This window comes from Hyperoodon ampullatus (assembly GCF_949752795.1).
Source record: "Hyperoodon ampullatus genome assembly, chromosome: 4".
Classification (NCBI taxonomy): Eukaryota; Metazoa; Chordata; class Mammalia; order Artiodactyla; family Ziphiidae; genus Hyperoodon; species Hyperoodon ampullatus.
The window spans coordinates 82,162,240-82,189,877 of record NC_136917.1 but is presented as its reverse complement, the minus strand read 5'-3'; the positions used below and the strand labels follow the sequence as shown (position 1 = coordinate 82,189,877).

Genomic DNA, 27,638 nt, shown 5'->3' with positions numbered 1-27,638 from the left:
TTTTATAAATCATGTGTATAGATAAGTTGTATTATTTGAATTATATTTCAAGATCTTAAGCAAGAGCATCTTAAGGTGCACTAGGATTGAGCACTGCTGCTTACATAGAGTTCTGCATTGAGGAGGAAATCTCTCATGATGGACACTTATGCCCTGGGCTCTTCTTCCATCTTCGTTTTTAGGAACTAGACTTAATCTCCATGGCTCTCTGACCTGAAAGTTCTTTCCTAGAGCTGGGCATATTTCACTAACCCCCTTTATCAAAGAGAGCCTGAATGCTGATAAGTCTTTTCAGGTCTGTTTAGCTTATGTTGATGTGATACCATTGTGTTCCTATAGGTCTTTAACATAGATAATCGTCAAATAATTATATAGGTATGTGATCTAAGACTGTTAGCTTATTGACAGATGTCATTTCTGAACTCATTCTAACAAATGAAAATGCATAAATGAATAATAGAGAGTCAGACAATAAAACATTTTGTCATCTTTTCAGGGAAACATAAGGAATGTAATTCTTCAAATTTGAAAATCCATATATGTTCTGTTACACACTCTTTTCCTTTAGGGACTTTGAGCTGTATTTCATAGGAAGCTTATGCCCTTAGACAGACATACCCACTGATGGTCTCTACCCAAAGACCAATCTTCTGTATCTGTATTGTGAATGAAATACACACACACACACACACACACACACACACACACAGGCACGGAGGAAAGAGAAAGGGAGAGGAAGGAAGAGGGGAAGTGGAAGTGTGGGGGAAAGGAGAGAGGAAGAGAGAGAAGTGTTTAGTTTTTTGACTTTTCTAAATTAACAGAAGAGAAGAAAAAATTCCAAAAGTGCAAGGTTAAAGGAGCAAAATAAATTCAAAGTAGAAAACTCATTTTGGTGTTTTAGAGTTAAAGAATTAGGCAGTTAATAAAAATTGAATCTGGCTTATGCCCAAATGAGTTAGGTTTTATAGGTAACATTACACAGCCTGTCTCTGCTGCTTTTCTCTGGATACTTGTTGGTATTGAAGGAAGTCTATATGGGGATCCCCGAGGTCCTAAAGTCATGTCTGTGTTTTCATGACTCAGCGATAGGGAAAAAAGTAGGAGTATGAAGAAGGGATTAGGAGAAAGTCACACAGATTGGGGCAATTCAAATTGTCTGAGCTGCAGGGATTTCTGTAAATTATTTGAGTAGTTTTATACATATAATTAAAGTGTTTTCACTTTAGAGCACCCTTACTCAGAGAGGTTTTTAGTAAAGGGTTTGGACCTACAAAATTTTACTTTTTTTTTTTTAGTTTAAAACTATAATTTTAGGTGTCACTGTTATATTGGACACTCATGTGATTACTTCTAATCTATTATATACATTTTTTCTTGATCTACCTTTGCCGCTCATATTCACATTTATTACAACTTGTATATTACCTTATTATTTCTTGCGATCAGTTTTCCCCCTTTCTGCATTTTAGGTTTCTCATGAATGCTTACGATTTTTTATCCATCTGCATGTTCCCAGTGCCTCCAAAAGTTCTGTTATACATATAGAAGCTCAACATGTTACTGAATGAGAACTTCTGAAATAAAGCTAATAGTTAGTTCTCAGCTTTGACAACACATACAAATTACCAGAGGAGCTTTAAAACAAAAAATCTCTGTCATGGCCCCACCCCCAGAGTTCTTGTCTTCATTGATTGAGGATGGGGCTTTTGCATAGGTAATTGTCAGTGCTTCCCAGGTGATTCTAATATGCAGCTACAGGTGCGCCCCTCTGATATGGATCAGTGGCAAATAAGAGATACATGTCACCCCTCCTTTCTGAGCCGTTTGGCACTCAGCACTTTTCTCCTTTGAACCTAAATATGTCCCTTCATTGAACTTCTTTGTATATGTTTTAATTAATTGGATCACTTATTTTATTTGCTTTTGCTTTAGGTGAAAACTCCATGCACATATTTGGAGCTTGGAGAGAGATAATTTATCATACTTCTTTGGGTCTTCAATTGGCAGACAGCAAAATATCAGCTTCATTACTGATGTGAAGCAGATCTGGTTACCACCACTTGACCTATATCCCAGTGGGCTGCCTGGTGTTCTGATGATTCACCACTGAGTTAGATGGAGTCATAGCTGAACCTTTATGCCCTGTATTGGATCACCCCTGGCCTGGGAAGCTTACCATATAGAGAACCAAATACACCTGCTCTGTGGGCAGGCAGAGCAGAGAGAGAGCTGGAATTACTCCTGTTCAGTTCCTTCTCCCAGATTCTCCATCCTTCCCCTCTACAAATCTGGGAGAAATAGTTTGCCTCCGCCTTCCTCTCCCCCCTTCACCACCCCCCACGTTAATACAATTAAATAATGTTAGAGGCAACCATTTTTAGTATTTTTTTAAATTTTATTGAAGTATAATTGATTTATTTACAATGTGTTTATTTCTGCTGTACAGCAGAGCGACTCAGTTATACATATATATACTTTTTCATATTCTTTTCTTTTATGGTTTATCACAGGATATTGAAATCATTCCCTGTACTATACAGTAGGACCTTGTTGTTTATCCGTCCTATACATAATAGTGTGCATCTGCTAATTCCAAACTTGTGGTCCTTCCCTCTCCCACTCCCTCCCCCTTGGCAACCACAAGTCTGTTCTCTGTATCTGTGAGTCTGTTTCTGTTTCATAGATATGTTCATTTGGGTCGTGTTTTAGATTCCGCATATAAGTGCTATCAGATGGTATTTGTCTTTTTCTTTCTGACTTACTTCACTTAGTGTGATAATCTCTAAGTCCATCCATGATGCTGCAAATGGCATTATTTCATTCTTTTTTATGGCTGAGTGATAGTCCATTGTACCTGTATGTATACGTATGTATATATATGCCACATCTTCTTTATCCATTCATCTGTCAGTGGACATTTAGGTTGTTTCCATGTCTTGCCTATTGTAAATAGAGCTGCTGTGACCATAGAGGTGCATGTATCTTTTCGAATTATAGCTTTCGAAAATTATAGCTTTTATATAGTCTGGGTATATGCTCAGGAGTGGGATTGCTGGATTATATGGCAACTCTAACTTTAGTTTTTTGAGGAACCTCCATAGTGTTTTCCATAATGGCTGCACCAGTTTACATTCCCACCAACAGTGTAGGAGGGCTCCCTTTTCTCTACACCCTCTTCAACATTTATTATTTGTAGATTTTTTTTAATGATGGCCATTCTGACCGGTGTGAGGTGGTACCTCATTGTAGTTTCGATTTGCATTTCTCTAGTAATTAGTGATGTTGAGCATCTTTTCATGTGCCTCTCAGCCATCTGTATGTCTTCTTTAGAGAAATGTCTGGTTAGGTCTTCTGCCCATTTTTGGATTGGATTTTTTTTTGTTATTGAATTGTATGAGCTGTTTGTATAGTTTGGAAATTAAGCCCTTATCAGTTGCATCATTTGCAAATATTTTCTCCCAGTCTATAGGTTGTCTTTTCATTTTGTTTATGGTTTCCTTTGTGGTACAGAAGCTTGTAAGTTTGATTAGGTCCCATTTGTTTATTTTTTGCTTTTATTTCTATTGCCTTGGGAGACTGACATAAGAAAACATTGGTACGATTTATGTCAGAGAATGTTTTTCCTATGTTCTCTTCTAGGAGTTTAATTGTGTCATGTCCTATATTTAAGCCTTTAAGCCATTTTGAGTTTATTTTTGTGTATGGTGTGAGGGTGTGTTCTGACTTCATTGATTTACATGTGGCTATCCCACTTTTCCAACACCACTTGCTGACGAGACTGTCTTTTCTGCATTACATATTCTTGCCTCCTTTGTTGAAGATTAATTGTCCATAGGTGTGTGAGTTTATTTCTGAGCTCTCTGTTCTGTTCCATTGACCCATATGTCTGTTATTGCGAGGCAACCATTTTTAATGTTTATCTGTGATCTATTTTTCCCCTTTGAAACTTTCAAAGATCATCTCTCTATTCCTAGTATTTAAAAATTTACAATGATCCCTCTAGGCACAGGCCTTTCATTATTCTCTGTGCAAATACTAAGTAGAACTTTCCTTTAGAGATGCCTGGCTTCCAGTTTTCCTGGAAAACTAAAGAAATAAAAAAAAAGTTATCATTTCTTTCCTTCCACTTCTATGTTCTTCTTTTGAAGTTAGTTGTTAGATGCTCTGTGTTCTCTGAGAATATATCTTCTTTGTTCTCCCTTTTCCCTTCTCTTTTTGTCTTTTTGTTCTACTTTCTGGGAGATTCCTACCAATTTATATTCTAACTGTATTGCGATTATTTTTTTCATCATAATTTTAAGTTTTTTAAAAGTCCCTCTTTTTTATTCTTTAATTGCACTTCTTTGTAGCATCCTGTTCCTTTTTATGGATGTTATATTTTCCTTTAGTTCTTCCATGATATAACTTAGAAAGTTCAGGAGTCCCACACCCCATCACTCTCCATTGTCTGCAGATTATTCTGTTTCCTCCCTTTTTCCTTCTTTCTTTCCTTTCTTTCCCCTCCCATTTTTGTCAGTATCTTTTTTATAGAAAGTATACTTCCAATGTATGCTGATCATTTGCTAGTCTTTCACGTTCAGGAGTGGGAATTGGAAACTTTGTATGGAGAGAGGAGCTTAGTGTCTGGTGAAATTCACTATGGGTGGATAAGTGGAAAGCTGCATTTTTCATTAGAAAATCCTTGCTGTTAGTAATGAATGTCTTTTCACTGAACCTATTCTGTTTCTCCAGAGAGAAATATATTATTTTTCTGTATTAGTAAGTTCTAATATAGGGTCAAGAACAGGGAGTGAAGAAAGTAAACTGGGAATGTTGTTGTTCAGCTTGGAAACTTGAATTTAATTACCACGTTTTCAGCCCAAAACATCTTTCCTGACCTTAGCTGGGGCCTGGATCAAAATCTCCAGTGTTTCCTCAATGAACAAACCTCTGTCTCCTGTTAGTTGTCTAGCAATACCAGGCAGGGGCAAGCACCTGGGCATCTATTATTCCATATACTTAGACATCAAAATTTCTCCTGTTTTCAGCTTTGGACTTTACCCACTCATTGCATGACATCTGGTTTCTCCAAGTTGTGAACCTTCCATGGGTTCTATAATAATCTATGCCTTTTAATTTGGGGTATTTAGGCCATTTATATTTAATGTGGTTACAGATATGCTTGGGTAAATCTGTCCTCTGGCTACTTGTTTTCTATTTGTCCCATCTAGTCTCTGTTCCTTTTTTCCATTTCTGCCTCCTTTTAGATTGCTTATCTTTTTTTATTGTATCTTATATCCTTTATTAGATTATCACTTATTACTCTTTGGTGTATTATTTTAATGATTCTTTTAGGAGTTATAGCATACCTATACACTTAGGTATACTATAACTAAATTGTCACAGTTTTATCTTCCCCTGACATTGTATCACTTTCTACAGTCTACCTTCAAGTGATAATGTACCCCTTTACATATGGTATTTTCACTTCTCCACCTTGCAGTTTTACTTGTGCATATTGATCAGTACGTACTTGGCTGAATAATCAAGGAGACCTTTCTACAGATCTCTGGATCTCTCTCTGTGCAGATGTTTCCTCTCTGGTTTTTTGCCCTATAAACTCATGGCCTCCCTGTATTCCCAGCTCTGTCCTCAACTTGGGGAGACCTCTGGGCTCTGCTGATTTCCATACCTGAGCTACATTCTGGAATCTTTCTTGAGGCATTAAGCTGGGGCAATTTTATGACTCGCTTTGGCTGTTTACCATCTCTCAGGGATCACTGTTCTTTGTTTCTAGATTATCTATGTCTTGTTCAATATTGTTTCAAATATTTGTCTGGTTTTGTAGTTGTTTCAAGAAGCAGCGTGAATTCAGTCCTTTGTTGTTCCATCTTGGCTGGAAGCAGAATTCCCCATGCCCTTTTGTTTGTGTAAAAATGTGTTATTTTTCATTCTCTGATTTCTCTTTTCCTTTTTTTTTTTGTTATTGTGGGCTTATACCTTTTTAAAATTGCCTTACTATCATTTTAGCAATATTTCAGGAGAGAATGGTGGATTCAGGAGAGAGAATTGATGATAGATTGATCACATGCATTTGCATCTCCATAATACTTTTCGATATATAACTGAGGCTGACATTTGAGATCAGAGCTGAAAATTAAGATATTTTTGCTATTCATAGTATTAATAGTATGTTTAATGGGAAAGGATTAATAAACATAGTTTGTCAGCTGTAAGCTTCCATTGTTGAATATTTTTTACATGTGTAAAAATAACTTATAATTTGCCTACAGATCTTGGAACATAACATGACAAATCTGATTCATATTGATTGATGGGAAAGACTCATTTCTATCCCTTTTTTGTACTTCTATATTTGTGATCCTGAAGGCCTAACATGTGGCCAAGGGCAAGTCAGTTTGAGAAAAAATGTTTCATATTGTCATATTAATTAATTCAATAAACACCAATTCCCTGCTCTATTCTTCTAAGTGAAGATAAAACAATGAGTAAGGCATAATCTTTGTCCTCAAATTCTTTATAATTTAGATTCTTGGGGCATGTTTGATAAGCAAAGTATACATTATATGTGTTATGACCCATGTTGACATTGACTGATGGCATGAGAGATATCTATAAGAGGCTCCCAGGATACAGAGAAAGGACCTATGGTCCAGCCTAGAGTACCATGCTAAAAATGTTATGTGGAGTCTGGAAAAGGGGAGTTATGAGCAGATTCTCAAAGTACAAATCAGGGCTAGGAAGGTGGGGGAGGGTGGTTTTAGGCAGAAGGAAATGTACCTGTAGAGAAAGAGCTGAGGAAGAGGATGGCATAACTGCCAGCTATTACTATGGCCAGAGCTCCTGTTACTTATGGAATGGTGCTGTGAGAGAGGCAGGAGTGATGGGCAGAGGCTGCTTCATTGAGTGGGAAGAATTCAGTAATGCTCTTGGAAAGATCACCCTTGTGAATTTAAACAAATATTATGGAAAGCTGCCATATTTGTGATTTAAGAAACAGTGGTAGACCCACAGTTGAGAATGAATGAAGAAATGAACGGAAACTAAGAAAAGGAACGTTGTACTTCTTTTAAAACGTCTTACAATCTTTAAGTCTCTAAAACACGCAATGCTGTAAAACAGCAATAAGTCCTCTCCCTAAACGCTAAAGTCCTTTTTTAAAAAAGCTTGCAATCATTAGGCATTCCTTACACTAATTTTAATCTTCTTTAATATATTTTAATTAAACAAGCATTCATATTCATTAGAATTTGAAATTTGCCATGTGAGTCATTTCTTCAAGTCTTTCCCAGAATAGCTCCCTTGTGGAGAAGGTCGGAATTGTCTGAGTAAGTTTGTGACGTGAACTTACACTGTAAGAAACGTTTTGAAAATTTTTAACCATTTAAATTGTATATATTAATCGTTTGCAGTGGTGTGACTCTGGCATAAATTCAAAACCTGGAAGTGTTCTAAGTGAAAACGTCATCCTGTTGATAAGTCTAATATTTGTTTCTGAGTTGCCAAGAAAGAAACCTTTATTGTTCTAATAGTAGCTAATGTGGTCCCTAATCACCTGCCTTTTCTTGACTAGTCACGACTAAGTATGCCTGAATGTAACAAAAACATTAGTATGAAATGTTATTTTTCCATTCTGAGCCATTTTTTCAGGTAGGTTCATTATTTGTTAAGCAAAAAAGATAATTTACCATTGAACCCCAAGCCCTTAAATACCAACTCCTAGAAAGATATTTGTTTCTAATTAGGCCCTTCAATACAGCTTTACAGTATCTGACCCAATATAACGTGCATAACATATAACAAATAATAACTGAATGATATAACGGCATAATACTTGAGAATGGTGAAGAGTTTAATGAGGATGGGAGCAATTTGTATTTAAATTGTATTTAAAACTTGTGTATTTATTAAATGTAGGTAACTAAAGAAGAGTCAGTGAATGCTTTTTATTGTAACTTTCAAAGTCATTTACTGCTCTAAACTTTGAAAACCAAATCAAAGTGCTTCAGGAAGAACAGATGAGAAAGACTTTCACACCCTTGCCAAAGTTGAGAAGATTTACCTGTGGGCACCAGCAGTGAAGGTGCCCCTTTAAAGACCTTTGTTTACAGTATGAAATCTCAAACTCCTCTTTGTAGTTGCTCTACCAAAGGAACACCATGTGCCTAGAGATGTGTTCTGGTCACTAGCGATGTAGCAATAACTTGAGGTTATCACTCAGATGTGGTCACATTTTCTAAGTGGGTAGTGATTGAGGACACTTTGTTGATATAGCAAGGGTGAAGAGTATAGCTTTTTCAGCCAGAAAGGTTGTCCATGTCTTAAAACATCAATGTAAAATGAGAAAATGCAAGTCAAGTGTTGAACACATAGTGAGGGCTCAACAAATATTTCATATGCACCAGGGAATTAGGGCCATTGGCTCTTACACGTATCAAATCTTTGTGTAAATCATGATTTGTTAAGAAGAAACTTTGTCTCACAATTAAAAATTGAATAGGCCGTGAAGCTTTTGCCTCCCCTCTCTCATGTAGCCCACACCCGCACCAGGGTAATGTATTCCCTGTTTCAGGCAACTGCTTGATGAGGACTATTCATAGAAAGCCCCAATATCATGAGTGGGTTATTAATCCAAAGCTTACTTCTAAGGGTCTTGTTTGAAATAAAAACCAACTGGCCCCATGGAAGCCTCATCACACAGGCATAGCAGGCTCCCCGAGCAGTCCACAGAGCCTGGTAGCTCATGTTGTAGCCGAACCACAGCATGGATCGCATCACCCTAATCCTATGTGCATGTTATTTAACAGAGTTTCTCAGAGGAAATGCACTCGTCTGGCTTCCTTAAAAGATAGGAATTGATCTTTTTTTAAATTATAGTTGATTTACAATGTTGTGTTAGTTTCAAGTGTACAGCGAAGTGATTCAGATAGATATATATTCTTTTCAGATATATATATACATATATATTCTTTTTCAGATTCTTTTCCACTATGTTATTACAAGATATTGAATATAGTTCCCTGTACTATACAATAGGTCCTTGTTGTTTATTTATTTTATGTATATTAGTGTATATCTGTTAATCCCAAACTCTTAATTTACCCCTCCCCTTTGTTAACCATAAATTTGTTTTCTATGTCTGAGTCTGTTTTTTTTTGTAAATAAGTTCATTTGTATCATTTTCTTAGATTCCACATATAAGTGATATCAGATGATATTTGTCTTCCTCTGTCTGACTTACTTCACTTAGTATGAGGATCTCAAGGTCCATCCATGTTGCTGCAAATGGCATTATTTCATTCTTTTTTATGGCTGAGTAATATGAGTACATCTTGACCTTCCTTTTGGCAATGACAGCCTCTCCACCCAGCCATCCTGGGAAGAGGGGACTCTGTATAAGTCATAGTGGCAGTTCCCTGGGGTAGAATGGTGGAGGTTGCTGCCCTCCCACCACCAGAGAATCACAGGATGCCCCTCAGCAGGGTTGGCTGCCTGTGTGCGTGCCCTTCCATTTTCTTTTTGAAGATACGGTGATGCCGTCACTCTTCCTTACACTGGGGTTCCACTCACTCCAAGCAGAGGTTTCTCTTTCCCTAGACAAAAGTAGCAAAAAATACCATTTCTTAGTTCTCTCTTCTTTGTTAGAAAACAAAGGTGCCAAAGTGTTAAACATAGGCCTTTCTGTATCCAAAGACAGAGGCAAGATCCACAGTCTCCCCTTCAGAGGTATGATACTGCAGAGGAAAGCTTATACTCTATAAACTTCCTGCACTTTGGGCTATAGATGCAGAAGCCTTGGAATTATATGAAGAACAGAAAAAAAAAAAAAAAAAGAGAGAGAGAGAGAATGCACTGGCCCAATGTAGGTTGTATATGGGATCAATCCTGGTGCTCGGGTCATGGGGCAGCCTCCTTGCCTCCACAACTCTGGCTACACAGACATATCGTCGAACTGAAAGGCAGGACTGAGTGAATGCAAGCTAGGGGATTATCAGCACACTTTGGAGAGCAAGAAATAAGGAAGGGAAAGCCATCTCTAGTGGTACCTGAGAGCTGGGAAGAAAGGGTGGTCCTTACAGAAGTTGGATGAAGTGACCAGAGAGAGAGTCTGGGGTGTGACTGCCATGGAGGAGGGCTACTCTGCCCCATGACTACACAGAGCATGCATCCAGGGCAAGTTTCTCTAAAGTAACAACTTGCATGGCCTCACAGTTGTATGCATGGTGGATAATAGTGCCCCACGATGGGCCAGGGTTACTGTTTAACACTGATAATTCAAGCAAAATTTTATATCTGTTTCTGATATAAAAGTCCTTCTTCTCATTAGAAAAATTTGACACCTCATAGAATAATGAGGGTAAACTGCATCCCTCTCCCTCTTTTTGACTATAAACTCTTTGTGTGTATCTGGTGAGGTAATAACATATTAAGCTCCAGTTTGGGGCATGGATTATGCAATCAAAGGTACATTTTCCATCTTCAAGGAGAATGGCTACTACAGGACCTCCAGGTAGACAGTTACAATGTAGTCCTGTGATGGAGGAATATATGGGATACTGAGGGAGCCCCAGAAATGGGCTGGGAGGAGCATAGACAGAAAAGGCTCCCACCTGAACTTATTTTGAAAGATGACTAGGAGTTGGCCCATTAAGAAATAAAGGTAGCAAAGGGAACACCGTGGCTCCTTTTGGTACAAAGGTGAGGAGGGAGACCGGGGCACTGCATATTGTTCCACAAGTTGGGCACATCAGTGGGCATCAAGGAAGGATGAGATGTGAGCAAGGCCAAAGCAGGATTCAAAGATAAATGTGCATTAATCAACTTAAACCAGTGAGAAAAGCAAGTTTCATATTTTACAGTTTCTCTTTCAGATTATTTTTAAAGTTGAGAAATTCTGATGTCTTCCAGATTGCTTAGGTAGAACTCCAATTTTATTTATAATAATGAGCTTTGAAAACCTCTAAATAGAGCACTTTATAGACGCTACTTAGTAAATTCACTGTATTGAATCCAACTGCCCTTGGCAGCCCTACTCTAGATTAATTATGAAGGACTGGCTTTGTTTGCTATTTTTCAGGTACCATGATCAACAGGATGTTACTAGCAACTTCCTTGGAGCAATGTGGTTGATATCAATAACTTTTCTCTCCATTGGTTATGGTGACATGGTACCTAACACATACTGTGGGAAAGGAGTCTGTTTGCTCACTGGAATTATGGTAAGTGTCTTTTCACTTTCTGTCTCTTTGATGAACACTCAAGAAAGTACTTTAGACCATTCCATCCATGTGCATAAGTCATAGTACGCTACTTCAATTTCCAAACATCAGGAAGGCAGCATAAATAAATCAGTTCTCTGTTCGGAGAGAACATCAACAGTTCTTATCCTAATTCTCTTCATTGTGAAGCTCCATGGATGACAGAGTGCTGCTAGAATGCTCTTTGTGGGCTATGTGCTAATTTGATGAGCAAATCTGATCTTAGAGCTTCAGCTTCAAGGTCAGAAGTTCTTTAAGTCTGAGTTCTGCCATTTCCTATTAGCCATGTGAACTTGAGTGAAATCCTCTTCTCTGAAATGTACTTCTCTTATCTGTAAAATGTGGACCATAATAACTATCTTGCAATGTGTTGAACGGTGGAAGAATTACATTTTTTTCCAATTATATAATTAGATAATATTTATCATTTTAACAAATACTCGTTGAGTGCCGATTATGGCACTGGCCTAGCAACTGAGAATATAGCAGGAAAGGGATGAACTGTCTCTGTCCTGCCTTCATGGAGCTTACAGGGGAATGCCTACTTTTTAAAATAATTAACAAATGATTGTTATGTACATTTGTGACAAGTATGTGAGGAAGTAAGATTTCTGATCAGATTCAAGGGGACTGAGGGAGAATAATGGGATCTACTAAGAGAAATAAATTCCTGGAAAGCTGACTTTTAAACTGAGGTGGGAAGGGTAGGTAGCCAGGCAAAGTGGGGGAAAGGAAAGGCATTCCAGGAAGAGGAAATAGTTTATTTGAAGAGAGTGAGGCAAGGAGGAGCTTGGTACATTGATGTAAGGCCACCAGGCCAGGAGTGTACAGAGTAAAGAGGAAAAGTGGCATGAGGCTGGGGGTGGGAGGCCAGATCTTGGGGACCTCTTGAGTGAGGTTTGCTGCCTGTGGTGATGTGTCACTCTTCTGGGACACCTAGCAGGCTCAGACATGTTCCTTGCCCCTTACACACTATGACGTGGCCAGGGCTGGTGTGTACCATTTGTTTTAGATGTCTGAAAATGAAAGGCTAGCAAATTGTCTAAAATTGATTATAATGTGGTGTGAACTTTGAAATGTTTAAGCCAGATGCACCACTTTTAGTGACCTAGGTTCTCTCCATTCCTTATCTTCTTTTTATCATTGGATTACAGCAAAGAGCATTATCCTGATACTTGTTTGGTTCCTGCCTACAGAAGGATGTGAACTAGTACTGGAAGCTCCTTAGTCAGGAAATTCCCAGAATGTCTGAAGTTAGGCATCTCTGCCCAGCGCCTTCATTGTGTCCACCCACAAGTTGGCAGGAGAGGAACAGGCTCCCCATGCGAGGGCCTTTGAATGGTGGCCAGGGCAGCGTGTACCCTTGTAGCAGCTGCCTAGGAAGATTGTTCCAAGAGTCAGAACTAGCTGAAAGGACTGAGTGCCCATGACATACATAGAGTGGGAACATTCTTCTCCCACTTAGTAGCACTGAATAGCTAGATGCGAAAATAAAACCTGAGGGCTAATTTTAAGGTTACAGTAGTAACAAGATGACCATTTGTGGAAAATATAATTTGGGGTCATAATTTAACATTGTGTGCTTGTAAAAGAAAAGTACAGTGATTAGTGATTAGTGATTTTTTTTCCTTAAAATTGGTTGGTCCTTTATGTTTACTCTTGGATCACTTCCTTTTTCCTCAAAAGATAGCATTTTATTATATAGTATAATGCTTTGGGAAATAAAATTTGCATCGATGTATTTTTGGAGGGCCGTAATAAGCCCACAAGGGACATGAATGATGCTATTTATAAACACAGAACTGGTAATTGCAGAGTCTTTCCCCTTATGCTTCTTAGAAACAATTTCCTTGGTTTTGCTTTTTGGCAAGATACCCCCCTTTTATTCTTGAATCAGGTATGACTCAGGGTTTATGCAAACCTCTTCATTTGCCACGGATCAGAGCCAAGTTTGGGGTTAACCTTGCCTGGATCTTGTAGTACTTTTATCTTTCCTTCATTTTTTTCTCTGTCCCTAATGTCTCAAGAACAGCTCCTACAAAATCTCATCTGACAGCACAAATTTTATATTTAGTTAATTGAATTACTTCCTTGCTTAGGTGTCACTGGTGATCTTATTTTATTTTTAGAAAATATTTTATAAGCCACTTTTAATCTATATGGACACAAAAATGTTATATGCAGTGAAATTTACAGTGACTTCACTGCTGTCCTCTAAGCTCATGGTGAAAACAGTCCCTCTGTCCTTAGGCTGAGGAGCTCCGTTCCATCTCACTCTTAAGGAACAGACAATTGACCCGATCAAAAATTGTTTACTTGCATATAGAGAAATTGAGTGCTCTTTGACTAGCCTAATTGAAGTGCTGTGTAGAGTTGCATTGTCTCTATCCATCGGCCAAATAAATTCCCACAGAGTCAGGCCACAGAGCAGTCTTCTGGGGGTGAGCTTCTGGGAATTGGGTATATCCCATGTAAATTTCCTGGGGATGAAGAGCCTATGTATTGCAGTTACCTAGAAACTATTACAGAGAGTGGCTGACAAATATAGTTTCCTAAAACATAAGTTTTTTTCAGAGTCTATATAAAAGGTTAGTTTCCTTTAGATGAATTGTGTTTCTCTTTTGTCAGACAATTTTTTTTTTCTTTTGATATCAGGAAGTTTAAATACCAGTTTGTTACTTTGGGATTGTCTAAGCTAGATATGACTTTTTTAAAATTTCAGGCTTTTTTCTCTTTTTCCTTTTTTTTTTCTTTCTTTTTCTGGCCTATCCTCCCCGGGACTTTTGCAATGCATGTTTAGGTAAAATACACATTGTCACATTTCTCATGAGTCATCTCTCTGTGTTTCTCTGGCCTTTAATAAATTGTGAAAGAGAAACGCAATTCACAATACTCCTGGGAGAGCACAGGGTCATCCCTGAATCATCTTGTGTATTGTCTCTGAAGTACTATGATTCTTTGTGTTCTTTTATATTTCAATTTTCTTGTTCTTGTGTTTAGGAAATTTTGATAGAATTTATACCTTTATGTGTTTTTTTTCACTTTGAAGTAAAATACAGTTGATCTGAATGCTAATACCTACAAAGCTTTCCTATTTCAAAAATGTAGACATAAAGAAATTAGCACTGCATTATTTCTTCATAAAGCTAATGAATTATTTCATATGATCATCTTAGATGTTCACATTTCATTGGTAAAAACTCAAAATTAAAATGTAATTTAAAATTTTTAAATAGCTTAATTTATGTCATGAGTTATATTTTTGGGAGCCAAGGACATTAAGATTTAGGACATTTCTGCCATGGTCTTGGCAGAAATATATTGTTAAACCATGAGGAGAGAGAGTTTTCCAGAATATTTCTAAGAGAGAAACAAATGGTCTTATCAAAAAATAACTTCTCCTTGCCTGAAATGTAAATTGTAAATCCAAGACAATCATGCAAAGCTTTTTAAACGAGTTTTAGGCTGTGTTTACAATGCTATACATAGATGATTATGAAAATACTAAAACAAGTGGACTTTTTACACTGAAATGCCTGAACAAGAATTCCATTGTGATAGATCAAACAAGTCAAGTAGAAATTTTTCTTTTACCAAGACCTAACTAATATTTTAGAGCTTAAGAGACAAAGATCTCTTCCTTTCCCCTGGGTATTATTTTAAAAACCTAAGATCATAGGATTGCCTAATAGACAAGGTCCCTCATTACCCTTCAAGAGAAAACTATTATGGTTGCAATTACTTACTTTTTCCTTATTCTTCTATCCTTCCTCTTTTTAAAAAAATGTTATTGAAATATAGTTGTTTTAGGGCTTCCCTGGTGGCATAGTGGTTGAGAGTCCGCCTGCCGATGCAGGGGACACGTGTTCGTGCCCCGGTCCGGGAGGATCCCACATGCCGCGGAGCGGCTGGGCCCGTGAGCCATGGCCGCTGGGCCTGCGCTTCCGGAGCCTGTGCTCTGCAATGGGAGAGGCCACGGCGGTGAGAGGCCCGCGTACCGAAAAAAAAAAAAAAAAAAAAAAAAAAAAAAAAAAAAGAAATATAGTTGTTTTACAATGTTGTATTAATTTCTTCTGTACAGCACAGTGACTCAGTTATACATAATATATATTCTTTTTCATATTCTTTTTCCTTTATGGTTTGTCACAGGATATTGACTATAGTATAGTTCCCTATGTTATACAGTAGAATCTTGTTGTTTACCAATCCTATATATAATAGTTTGCCTCTACTAATCCCAAACTCCCAATTCTTCCCTCCCCTATCCCACCCCCCTTGGCAACCAAAAGTTTGTTCTCTATGTCTGTGAGTCAGTTTTTGTTTTGTAGATATGTTGATTTGTGTGGTATCTTAGATTCCACATGTGATAGCATATGGTACTTGTCTTTTTCTTTCTGACTCACTTTGCTTAGTATGATAATCTCTAGGTCCATCCATGTTGCTGCAAATGGCATTATTTCATTCTTTATGGCTTAGTAATATTCCATTGTGTGTGTGTGTGTGTATGTGTGTATATATATATATATATATATATATATATATATATATATATATATATATATATATATACCACATCTTCTTCATCCATTCATCTGTTGATGGACATTTAGGTTGTTTCCATGTCTTGGCTATTGTAAATAGTGCTGCTATGAACATAGGGGTACTTGTATCTTTTTGAATTATAGTTTTGTCTGGATATATGCCCAGGAGTCAGATTGCTGGATCATATGGCAACTCTACTTTTAGTTTTCTGAGGAACTTCCATACTGTTTTCCATAGTGGCTGCACCAACTTACATTCCCACCAACAATGTAGGAGGGTTCCCTTTTCTCCATACCCTCTGCAGCATTTGTTATTTGTAGACTTTTTAATAATGGCCATTCTGACCAGTGTGAGGTGGTACCTCATTGTAGCTTTGATTTGCATTTCTCTAATAATTAGTGATGTTGAGCATCTTTTTCATGTGCCTATTGGCCATCTGTATGTCTTCTTTGGAGAAATGTCTATTTAGGTCTTCTGCCCATTTTTTGATTGGGTTGTTTTTTTGTTATTGAGTTGTATGAGCTCTTTGTATAGTTTGGAAATTAAGCCCTTATCAGTTGCATCATTTGCAAATATTTTCTCCCAGTCTCTAGGTTTTTTTGTTGTTGAGTTGTATGAGCTGTTTGTATATTTTGGAGATTAAGCCCTTGTTGGTCACATCATTTTCAAATATTTTCTCCCATTCCGTAGGTTTTTTCATTTTGTTTATAGTTTCCTTTGCTGTGCAATGGCTTGTAAGTTTGATTAGGTCCATTTGCTTATTTTTGTTTTTATTTCTTTTGCCTTGGAAGGCTGACCCAAGAAAACATTGGTACAATTTATGTCAGAGAATGTTTTGCCTATGTTCTCTTCTAGGAGTTTTATGGTGTCTTGTCTTATATTTTAGGTCTTTGAGCCATTTTGAGTTTATTTTTGTGTACGGTGTGAGGGTGGGTCCTAACTTCATTGATTTACATGGGGCTGTCCAACTTTCACAACACCACTTGCTGAAGAGACTTTCTTTTCTCCATTGTATATTCTTGCCTCCTTTGTTCAAGATTAATCATTTATAGGTGTGCAGGTTTATTTCTGGGCTCTCTATTATGTTCCATTTATCTGTATGTCTGTTTTTGTGCCAATACCTTGCTGTTTTGATTACTATAGCCTTGTAGTATCGTCTTAAGTCTGGGAGGTTTATGCCTCCAGCTTTGTTCTTTTTCCTCAGGATTGCTTTGGCAATTCTGGGTCTTTTATGGTTCCATATAAATTTTAGAATTATTTGTTCTATTTCTGTGAAAAATGTCATGGGTAATTTAATAGGGATCACACTGAATCTGTAGATTGCTTTGGGAAGTATGCTCATTTTAATAGTATTAATTCTTTCAATCCAAGAGCATGGGATAGCTTTCCATTTCTTTGAATCATCTTTAATTTCCTGTATTAATGCTGTGTAGTTCTCAGCATATAAGTCTTTCATGTCCTTGGTGAGATTTATTCCTAAGTATTTTTTTGGTGCAATTTTAAAAGGGGTTGTTAGTTTGCATTCCCTTTCTTATATTTCATTATTAGTGTAAAGAAATGCAACCAATTTCTGTATGTTAAACTTGTATCCTGCTACCTTGCTGAATTAGTTTATCAGTTTTAGTAGGTTTTGTGTGGAGTCTTTAGGGTTTTCTATATATATTATCATGTTATCTGCATAATGACAATTTTACCTCTTCCCTTCGAAACTGAATAACTTTTATTTCTTTTTCTTGTCTGATTGCTGTGGCTAGGACTTCCACTACATTGTTGAAGAGAAGTGGTGAGAGTGGGCATCCTTGTCTTGTTCCAGATTTTAGCAGGAAGGCTTTCAGCTTTTCACCATTGTGTATTATACTGGCTGTGAGTTTGTCATAAATAGCTTTTATGTTGAGATATGTTCCCTCTATACCCACTTTCATAAGGGTTTTTATCATGAATAGATGTTGAATTTTATCAAATGTTTTTTCTGCATTTGTTGAGATGATCATGTGGTTTTTGCCTTTTCTTTTGTTGATGTGGTGTATCACATTGATTGATTTGTGTGTGTTGAACCATCCTTGTGAACCTGGGATGAATCCCACTTGGTCGTGATGTATGACATTTCTTATGTGCTGTTGGATTCACTTTGCTAATATTTTGTTCAAAATTTTTGCATCTATATTCATCAAAGATATTGGCCTGTAATTTTCTTTGTTGTTAGTGTCTTTGTCTGGTTTTGGCGTCAGGGTGATCGTGGCTTCATAGAATGTCTTTGGGAGTACTCCTTCATCTTCAGTCTTTTGGAAGAGTTTGAGAGGAATCAGTATAAGCTTTTCTTTGTATGTTTGGTAAAATTTCCCAGTGAAGCCATCTGGTCCTGGACTTTTGTTTGTAGTTATTACTGATTCGATTTCATTTCTAGCAATTTGTCTGTTCAAGTTATCTATTTCTTCTTGATTCAGTTTTGGTGGGCTGTATGTTTCTAGAAAGTTGTTCAGTTTTTTGAGGTTGTCAGATTTGTTGGCATATAATTGTTCATAGTATTCTCATGTTTTTTTTGTATTTCTACTGTGTCTGTTGTGATTTCTCCTCTTTGGTTTTGTATTTTATTTATTTATTTGGGTCATCTCTCTTTCTTCATGGTGAGCCTAGCCAGAGGTTTGTAAATTTTGCTTACCCTTTCAAAGAATAAGCTCTTGGTTTTATTAATTTTTTCTATTGTTTTTTAATCTCTATTTTATTTACTTCCTTGCTGATCTTTATTATCTCCTTCCTTCTGCTGACTTTAGGTTTTGTTTATTATTCTTTTTATAATTCTTTTAGATGAGTTAGATTGTTTGAGATTTTTCTTGTTTCTTAAGGAAGGCCTGTATTACTGTGAACTTCCCTCTAAGAATTCCCTTTGCTGCATGCCATAGATTTTGTATGGTTGTGTTTTCATTGTCATTTGCCTCAAGGTATTTTTTAATTTCTTCTTTGATTTCATCATTGACCCATTGGTTTTATAGTAGCATGTTGTTTAGTCTCCATGTAATTGTTTCTTTCCTCGTTTCTTTTCTGTGGTTGATTTCTAGTTTCATGCCATTATGGTCAGAAAAGATGCTTGAAATAACTTCTATACTCTTCAGTTTGTTGAGGCTTGTTTTGTGCCCAAATATGTGGTCAATCCTAGAGAATGTTCCATATGTACTTGTAAAGAATGTGTATTCTGGTTTTTTTGGATGTAATGTCCTAATTAAGTCTAACTGTTATGTTGTATCATTTAAGATCTCTGTTGCCTTATTGATTTTCTCTCTTGAAGATCTACCTTTTGATGTGAGTGAGGTGTTAAAGTGTCCTACTATTATTGTATTCCCGTCAATGTCTCCCTTTATGTCTGTTAGTATTTGTTTTATGTATTCGGGTGTACATATATTGGGTGCATATATATTGACAAGTGTAATATTCTCTCCTTGTATTGATCCTTATATCATTATATAGTTTTCTTCTTTATGTTTCTTTATAGCCTTTTTTTTAAAGTCTATTTTGTCTGATATAAGCATTGTGACTCCCCCCACTTTCTTGTCCTTTCCATTTGCATGAAATATCTTTTTCCATCCCCTCACTTTTAATTTATCTGTGCTTTGCCCTTAAGTGTGTCTCTTGGCAGCATATTGTAGGATCTTGTTTTTTTATCCAGTCTGCCACTCTGTGTCTTTTGATTGGAGCATTTAGTCCATTGACATTTAAGGTAATTATTGATAGATATGTATTTATTGCCATTTTAACCTTGTTTTTCCATTGATTTTATATTTCTTCTTTGTCCCTTTCTTTTTTTGTTTTTCCTTTTGTAGTTTAATGATTTTCTTTTGTATTATGTTTATGTTCTCTTCTTTTTGGTTTTTGTGAATCTATTGTATGTTTTTGATTTGTGGTTGCTGTGTTTGTTAAGTATGATAACCCCTTCCTATATCTACCTGCTTTATACTGGTAGTCATATAGGCTCAAACACATTCTAGAAAAAAACCCCTACATTTTCTTATTCTCTTCCCCCACATTTTATGATTTTGATGTCCTATTTTGCATCTTCATTTTCATCCTTTTTCTGTTCATTGTGGTTATTGCTTTCACATAATTTTTTTGATTTTTTTAATCTGTGTACTGTCTTATTTAAGTGATTTACTTTCCAATTGTGATTTTCTCTTTTCTACAGATTCTTGCTACTTTTCTATTTAGAGAAGACCTTTCCATATTTTCTTTAGGGTAGGTTTAGTATTGCTGTATTCTTTTAGTTTTTAGAAGTAAATATAGAAATAAAATTTTAGTTTTTAGAAATAAATTTAGAAATAAAAAATTCTTTATTTCTCCCTCTATTCTAAATGATAATCTTGCTGGGTAGAGTATCCTAGGTTGCAGATTTTTCCCTTTTAGAACTTTAAATATATTTTGTTACTCCCTTCTGGCCTGCATCATTTCTGTAGAGAAATCTGCTAATAGCCTTATGGGGGTTGCCTTGCAATTAATTCTTTGTTTTTCTCTTGCTGCCTTTAGAATCCTCTTTAACTTTTGCCATTTTTATTATAATATGTCTTGGTGTAGGTCTATTTGGGTTTATCTTGTTCAGGACCCTCTGTGCTTCCTGTATCTGGATATCTGTTTCCTTCTATAGTTTTGGGAAGTTTTCAGCCATAATTTCTTCAAATACATTTTCAATTCTCTGTTCTCTTTCTGGGATCTCTATTATGTGTAGATTGGCATGCTTTATGTTATCCCATAGGTCTTCGATACTGCTTTCTTTCTGTTTTCATTTGGGTTTCTGTCTGCTGTCCTGATTGGGTGATTTCCATTATTCTATCTTCTAGATCACTAATTTGTTCTTCTGCATTATTCATTCTGCTATTCATAGCCTTTAGTTCAGCTTTTGTTTCTTCAAATGAATTCTCTAAATTTTCTTGGCTCCTCCTTATAGTTTCTAGTTCCTTTTTACAGTAATCTGCATTTCTGTCAATAGACTTTCTTAATTCCTTCAAATTTTTCATTATCTTCTTTTTGAACTCGATGACTATTAGACTGAAGAGATCTGTTTCATTGTTTGTTCTTTCAGGGGAATTATCTCAACCTTTTAATTGGGAGTGGTTTCTCTGCTTTCATTTTACTTATATTTCTGTTGCTCTATGAGTTTAGGAAGAACAATTATCTACTGTGGTCTTGGAGGACTATTTTTATGTGGGAACGTCCCTGTGTAGCCTGCATGTAAACTCATTAGTATTTTTCAGTGTCAAGGCTGTTTTGAGTATGGATGCCTGCCACCTCTTTCCTCAGTGTATTCTGGCCGTTATCCCCTTGATAGGAGGTGTGACTGACGTTGTGATGACCAGAGCCTGCACTGGATATTGAACAGGGCCTCCTCTTTGCTCTGTGGCTGTCACTGACCTGTCCAGGGCAGGGTCTGCTCCCTAGTTGTTAGAGTAGAAGCCCCTAGCTCTGTTTCTGAGCTGCATTTCTGATATGCAGTGTGAGGTAGGCAGGATTGGAGTGCTCCCATGGGGAGAGAAGCCACTGAGTATTCCTCCACTGGGTCTGTTCACCTGTGAGTGTACTCTGCTATGTCACCTTTCATCCATTGTGCAGGCTCACAAAGCACACTGTTGTTAGTACTGCCCTTGGCCCCTCTGTAACCATGGGTATGCTGACTATCAGCCCTGGTGCTTCTCAGTCTTTGTTTTTCACAAAGCCACCAGCACAGGTCCGCTAAAGTCAGGTCCCAGGACTGCAGTTGTCACACACCTGGACCCACTGTGGGAGCTATGGAGGCATCTCAGACCCTGGCCCAGCCCAGCCCCCACGTGTACGTGCCCACAAAGCCCACAGCTGCTAAGGCCAGACCCGTCCCAGCCGTGGGAGCACCAGTTGTCCATTCAGATGTTCCACAGGTACTGCATTTACAAAGCCAGATGCGGAGGTGTGAATCTGCGGTTTGCACAGCCGCGGGCAAAGATTTCAGCTCTGCTTCCTAAATTGCACAGCCCCTTTCATCCTACCCCATTACTTGGAGATCTTTCTTGTCCTTTCAGATGTTTGAGGTCTTCTGCTAGTGTTCAGTAGGTGTTCTGTGAGAAATGTTCCATTTGTACATGTATTCTTGATGTATTTGTGGGAAGAGGTGAGTTCCACGTCCTCCTACTCCACCACCTTGATTCCGATCCCCTATCCTTCAACTTTTTGAGGAGGTGCTGAGGATTTATTGTTCTGGATGTCACGATAAACTCTGGGATGAAGTTTAAATGGCTTTATCCTTTTGGTTGAAGGCAGGCAAATAACAGTGTTACATCATGGTGTCTTAGCTTTTTGTCAGTACCAGCTAGTTTCTCAGTATCTCCAACTTTATAATAAAGTAATTGATTTGCTTAGCATTTAAAAAGTTACCCTATCTACCATTTTATATCTGTACATAAAAATACAACACAAGCTGAATGCTATCATTTTTCCTTACCTATGGGTATATATGTTTGTTTCAAGAGTAGAATACAGCCTCATTGGTAAGAGTATCTCTTGTCTTATATTAAAATGAAAGTCATTCATTTTTAATTTTTTCTTCTCTACTTTTGTAAAATTATGGCATCTCCTGTTGGCCCTTTAACTATTTAGAGTATGGATGACTGCATTTTTTGGCATAAATTATTTTTAAATATGGAGCAATATCTGAACAGTCCTAGGGATACTGGTTATTATCTGATAAGTGGTCCTCTACTGATAGTGACCTGTAAACCCTAGATTTCAACAAGTCCACTATGTATTCCTCCACAAAAGTGAGGTGACTTCAGATCTGAGCAATTTAAGCTTCTTCCATCCCATCAGTAATTCTGTATAAACAAAAGCAATGCATAAAGGTTTTCCACTTTGTAACAATTTAAAAATCACAGCAGTTAATTTTTTACATTTTATTCAGGGAGCAAAAAAAAAAAACAAACAGTAATCACTTTTTTACACCACATTAGGATAAGAACACTTCATAATTGTCATCATCAAATTTACCAGGTATCAAAGAGTCTTGATTTAAGGTCACATGGCATCTCAGTCAATTGTCAGAGTTCAGTAGTTTTCACCCTGAAGGGTAGTAACACTACCGTGTTAATTCAATCAGAAGATATTCCAAAAGAGAGCCATAAATTAGCCAGAGCTTATAGTAATAGAATGACTGGTATTAAAGAAGGCTAAACCTAAAGTATGATTATATTCCTGCTACTTCCTGTCTTTGCATTTAAGGATTACTTTTACCCTGCCAGTAGAAGTAGGAGTCCTGAAAAACTAGACTAGAGCCATTCCTTGGTGTTGCATGTGTGAATAAGGAAAAAAAAAATCCCAGGATCTTTTATATGTCTTGTACAATTTGATATGAGGTGTTTAATATCAAATAATAACTTTGAAGAGGTTTTTACCTTACTTTTTGTTTTTTGGTACTCTCTGACATGTTCATTGAATCTCATCAAATCAAGCCTCATTGTAGAGAGCGTATCTTTAAATACTTACCATAGTTTCTGTTTTGTGCAGAGCAGCTGGAGGGGATGATGGGCCTTTTCAGTCCTAAAGCTAAATTCCCCACCATTGCCCTAAGCAGACCTTCACTTCTCCCCAAGAAAATTTCTTAAGAAATAAGACAGTTGCTTTTTTCCAGGTACAGGCAAGTATAGCTGAAAGTTGTTGTGACCTTCTAGTATTCAACTCATTGTCTCTACACTTCCACCTACAGTTTCTAAACTATCAGCACTTTGAATTGGCCGAGCTGCCCTTCCTGTCTCTGAAATACGTGCGTTCACATTGGCGCCATTGCTAACAAGGAGATTTAAACCTGAGGATGACTCATTGTTGATGACCCGTTTTATGTACCACTTCTTTCTTTCCAGCCACCAAAGCACACAAGAAGGAGCTAAACAAGCAAATGACTCTAAAGGAGAGTTGGGGTTCCTAAGCCCAGGTTTTATCACTGAACTCAAAAACCCACACACACCTTCTTCCCTCTTCCTTAGGATGAGAACATTTTAACTGACCTCTGCCCTTCTATCAACAATACAGTTGACCCTTGAACAACACCAGTTTGAACTGCCTGGATCCACTTATTGCAGATATTTTTCAGTAGTAAATACTGTAGTACTACACAATCTGTGTGGTTGATTGAATTCACAACTATGGAGGGCCCACTATAAGTTATACTCGGATTTTCAACAACAAGGAGGGTGGGCATCCCTAACCCCCTCCTTGTTCAAGGGCCAACTGCATTTGAAGACACTCAGAGGGACTTTATCTTCAAAGTTATCTTGAATGTTGTTTATTTTCATAACCTAAAGAGATCTTGTAAAACTCCAATGGGATATTATACTGAAGCTAAATGTTTTATAGAATCTTTCTTACTTGCCAGAAATGCTTGTTTTATGTATCGTTATGAAAGAATAATTGTCAGGCAAGTGCACTAAAAAATGTATTTATTGTTCTAGGATATTGAATCAGTCAACCCCAGGGACAAAAACATGGGTAATGTTTTCAAGTACTCATTTTACCTTCCCTTTGAAGAACAAGTTAATATTTTAAAATGCAAGTTAATCTTTCAGGTATTTTATTAACAGGTGCATTTTCAGTAGAAAGCATGATTTTTTCAAAATATGTTAAGAAATTTTCATTAGTGATAGGCAATCAATCAGCTATCAAACTAAAGTTTGACCTTTTAGGAGCTATTGTAAGACCCAGGAGGGTAATTAATTTAACACTGGAATAATTTGAACTTTAGCAATTTTTGGCAGAGCTCTTCTCTGTGATGGTGAGTATTCTGGAATTTCCAAAAAAATTATAAATTTTATTATTATTATGTTGAATCTTCGGCAGATGCCTTTTTAAATAAGGAAAGAATCAAAACCTTTCCCTGGTGTGCTATTAAAGGAATTTCCCTCTCCATAGGCTTGTGTGTTAAGTTATTAAAGCTTGATCCCAAAATGGTGTTTCAAAATCATTCTTAGAAGTATTAGTAGGATCAACATCACCAGTGATCTAAAGTAAAAATATGTCACTTCTCTGAATTTTTCAAACACTGTGTGATAAACGATCTTGGGGAAAACGAGCTGCTTGAACTTCTTTTACATACTAGGGACCGACATGGCTTTCAGTGTATGTGCTATATTAGAGAAGAATACAACAGAGAAAGGCACTACATCTTAATTTACTTTTTTATTGAAGTAGAGTTGATTTACAACGTTGTGCTAATTTCTGCTGTACAACAGTCACTCAGTTATACACATATATACATTCTTTTTCATATTCTTTTTCATTATGGTTTATCACAGGTTATTGAATATAGTTCCCTGTACTATACAGTAGGGACCTGGTTGTTTATCCATTCTAAATGTAACAGTTTATATCTACTAAACTCAAACTCCCAGTCCATCCCTCTCCCTCCCCACCTCCCCCTTGGCAACCACAAGTCTGATGTCTATGTCTGTGAGTCTGTTTCTGTTTTGTAGATAGGTTCATTTGTGCCATATTTTAGATTCCACATATATAGTGATATCATATGGTATTTCTCTTTCTCTGTCAGACTTCACTTAGTATGATAATCTCTAGTTGCATCCATGTTGCTGCAAATGGCATTATTTCGTTCGTTTTTATGGCTGAGTAATATTCCATTGTATATATATACCACATCTTCTTTATCCATTCCTCTATCGATGGACATTTAGGTTGTTTCCATGTCTTGGCTATTGCGAATAGTGCTGCTGTGAACATATGGGTGCATGTATCTTTTTGAATGTAGTTCTGTCTGGATATATGCCCAGGAATGGGATTGCTGGAGCATATGGCAATTCTAGTTTTTTGAAGAACCTCCATACTCTTCTCTGTAGTGGTTGTACCAATTTACATTACCACCAACAGTGTAGGAGGCTTCCTTTTTCTTCACACCCTCTCCAGCATTTGTCATTTGTAGACTTTTTGGCCATTCTGACTGGTGTGAGGTGATACCTCATTGTAGTTTTAATTTGCATTTCTCTAATAATTAGTGATGTTGAGCATCTTTTCATGTGACTCTTGGTCATCTGTATGTTTTCTCTGGAGAAATGTCTATTTAGGAGTTCTGCCCATTTTTCAATTGAGTCGTTTTCTTTTTTTCTTTTTGGCTGCGTTGGGTCCTTGTTGCTGTGCATGGGCTTTCTCTAGTTGCAGCAAGTGGGGGCTACTCTTCATTGCAGTGCACGGGCTTCTCATTGTGGTGGCTTCTCTTGTTGCGGAGCATGGGCTGTAGGCAAGTGGGCTCAGTAGTTGTGGCTTGTGGACTCTAGAGCATAGGCTCAGTAGCTGTGGTGCACGGGCTTATTTGCTCGCAGCCAGTGGGATCTTCCTGGACCAGGGATTGAACCTGTGTCCCCTGCATTGACAGGTGGATTCTTAACCACTGCGTCACCAGGGAAGTCCCTGGTTTTTTGATATTGGGTTGTATGAGCTGTTTGTATATCTTGGAGATTAAGACCTTGTCGGTCGCATTGTTTACAAATATTTTCTCCCATTCTGTAGGTTGTCTTTTTTTTTTTTTACTATTTCATTTGCTATGCAGGGACTGCATTTTAATTTGGCAGCATCTAAGACTCTCCAGGTGTTGGGATTCAACTATAGCTTATGCATTCTGATTGTCATTTGTCTGTTCACTTTGATCTGGCACAACGAGCATTAATACTTACTTATCTTTTCTAAGGATAAGGCCTCTCTCCCCCACTCCTCCTCTCTCTCTTGCAACATCTAATTTGTTAGAAGGAAAGATGATAAACTAGCCAAGGAAAACCTAAACCTTTGACTTTAATGTATTGGCGTCATAAACACCATGTTTTGTTGTGTTTTTTATTTAGTTTTTAGTTGTCTGAGCATCTTGAAGTGGCAAGTTAGTTATTTGCTTAGCTTTTTCTTAATAACATAAATGAAATGAGAGAAAAGTAACCAGGATACATTTTTCTGACTTTGGTGAAAGGACTATGGCTCATCTTGTTAAAGGCATGCAGGGATCTTAATTTCAGAGAATAACATATGTTAGTCCCAACTGTTTCTATATCCATTGTGATCATGACAAGATTTGGAGAAAATGTTGTAAAAGCATATTTACTTTCATTCTGTTCATTTTATGAAACAGAATAGTCCAGGAAATAGACACTGAGTGGACAATGACATCATGCCATTACTTAAATTACTATAACAATTAATGTGTTGGCAGGAACTTACCTTGCACCTTTCAGGGGTAAGCCAGCTTCATTTTGCATAACTCTAAAAGTTTTTTTTTTTTAAAGTTACTTTTTTGAAACCCGATTCTATACATATCAAAACCTCTTATGATTTATTAAGAACCTGGGGAGGTATAAGACTTACATATAATGAGTAATGGACTTTGAAGAAAAAGAGGTTTCTAAGTGGCTCTTGGGGTACAATTTAAAGGGTACAGTTAGGATCATGGAGTGAGGGATATAGGCAATGGTTTCACTAATTACTTAATTTCAGATTCACTTGCTTCTCTAGTTTACAACAGAGGTAATCATTTAATACACAAGACTTTGGTGAGCTAGAGAACACTCAGCAAGAAATGGGCCAGCAGTGGGAAAAAATATCACTCAAGAATAAGCACAAATAAAAATCAACTTCCAAAGGCTCTTGATACCAGTGATTTTCCACTCCTGTTGGGATTTTGATTTCTTTCCAGAAGAATTGCAGCAGTGGCCTCCTGCCAGAGGAGAACAATATTCAGCTTATAGTGCCAACTGCCACTTATAGCTATCTCTCCAGTGGTAGAAGCCCCTCAGATTTTTATATCTGCTGCTTATTAAAAAGCTCTTGACTTTCCCTTGGCTCACTGAT

At 37.1% G+C, this 27,638-nt stretch overlaps 1 protein-coding gene across 1 annotated transcript in view; it reads left to right on the top strand.

Moving 5' to 3' along the window:
* The window catches only part of KCNN2 (potassium calcium-activated channel subfamily N member 2), a 177,914-nt gene that overhangs the window by 121,048 nt on the left and 29,228 nt on the right, over positions 1-27,638 (top strand). The window contains exon 4 of the mRNA XM_079703532.1: positions 11,078-11,219. Within this exon, the coding sequence (XP_079559658.1) occupies positions 11,078-11,219 (142 nt within the window). The remainder of the gene's footprint in view (positions 1-11,077; positions 11,220-27,638) is intronic.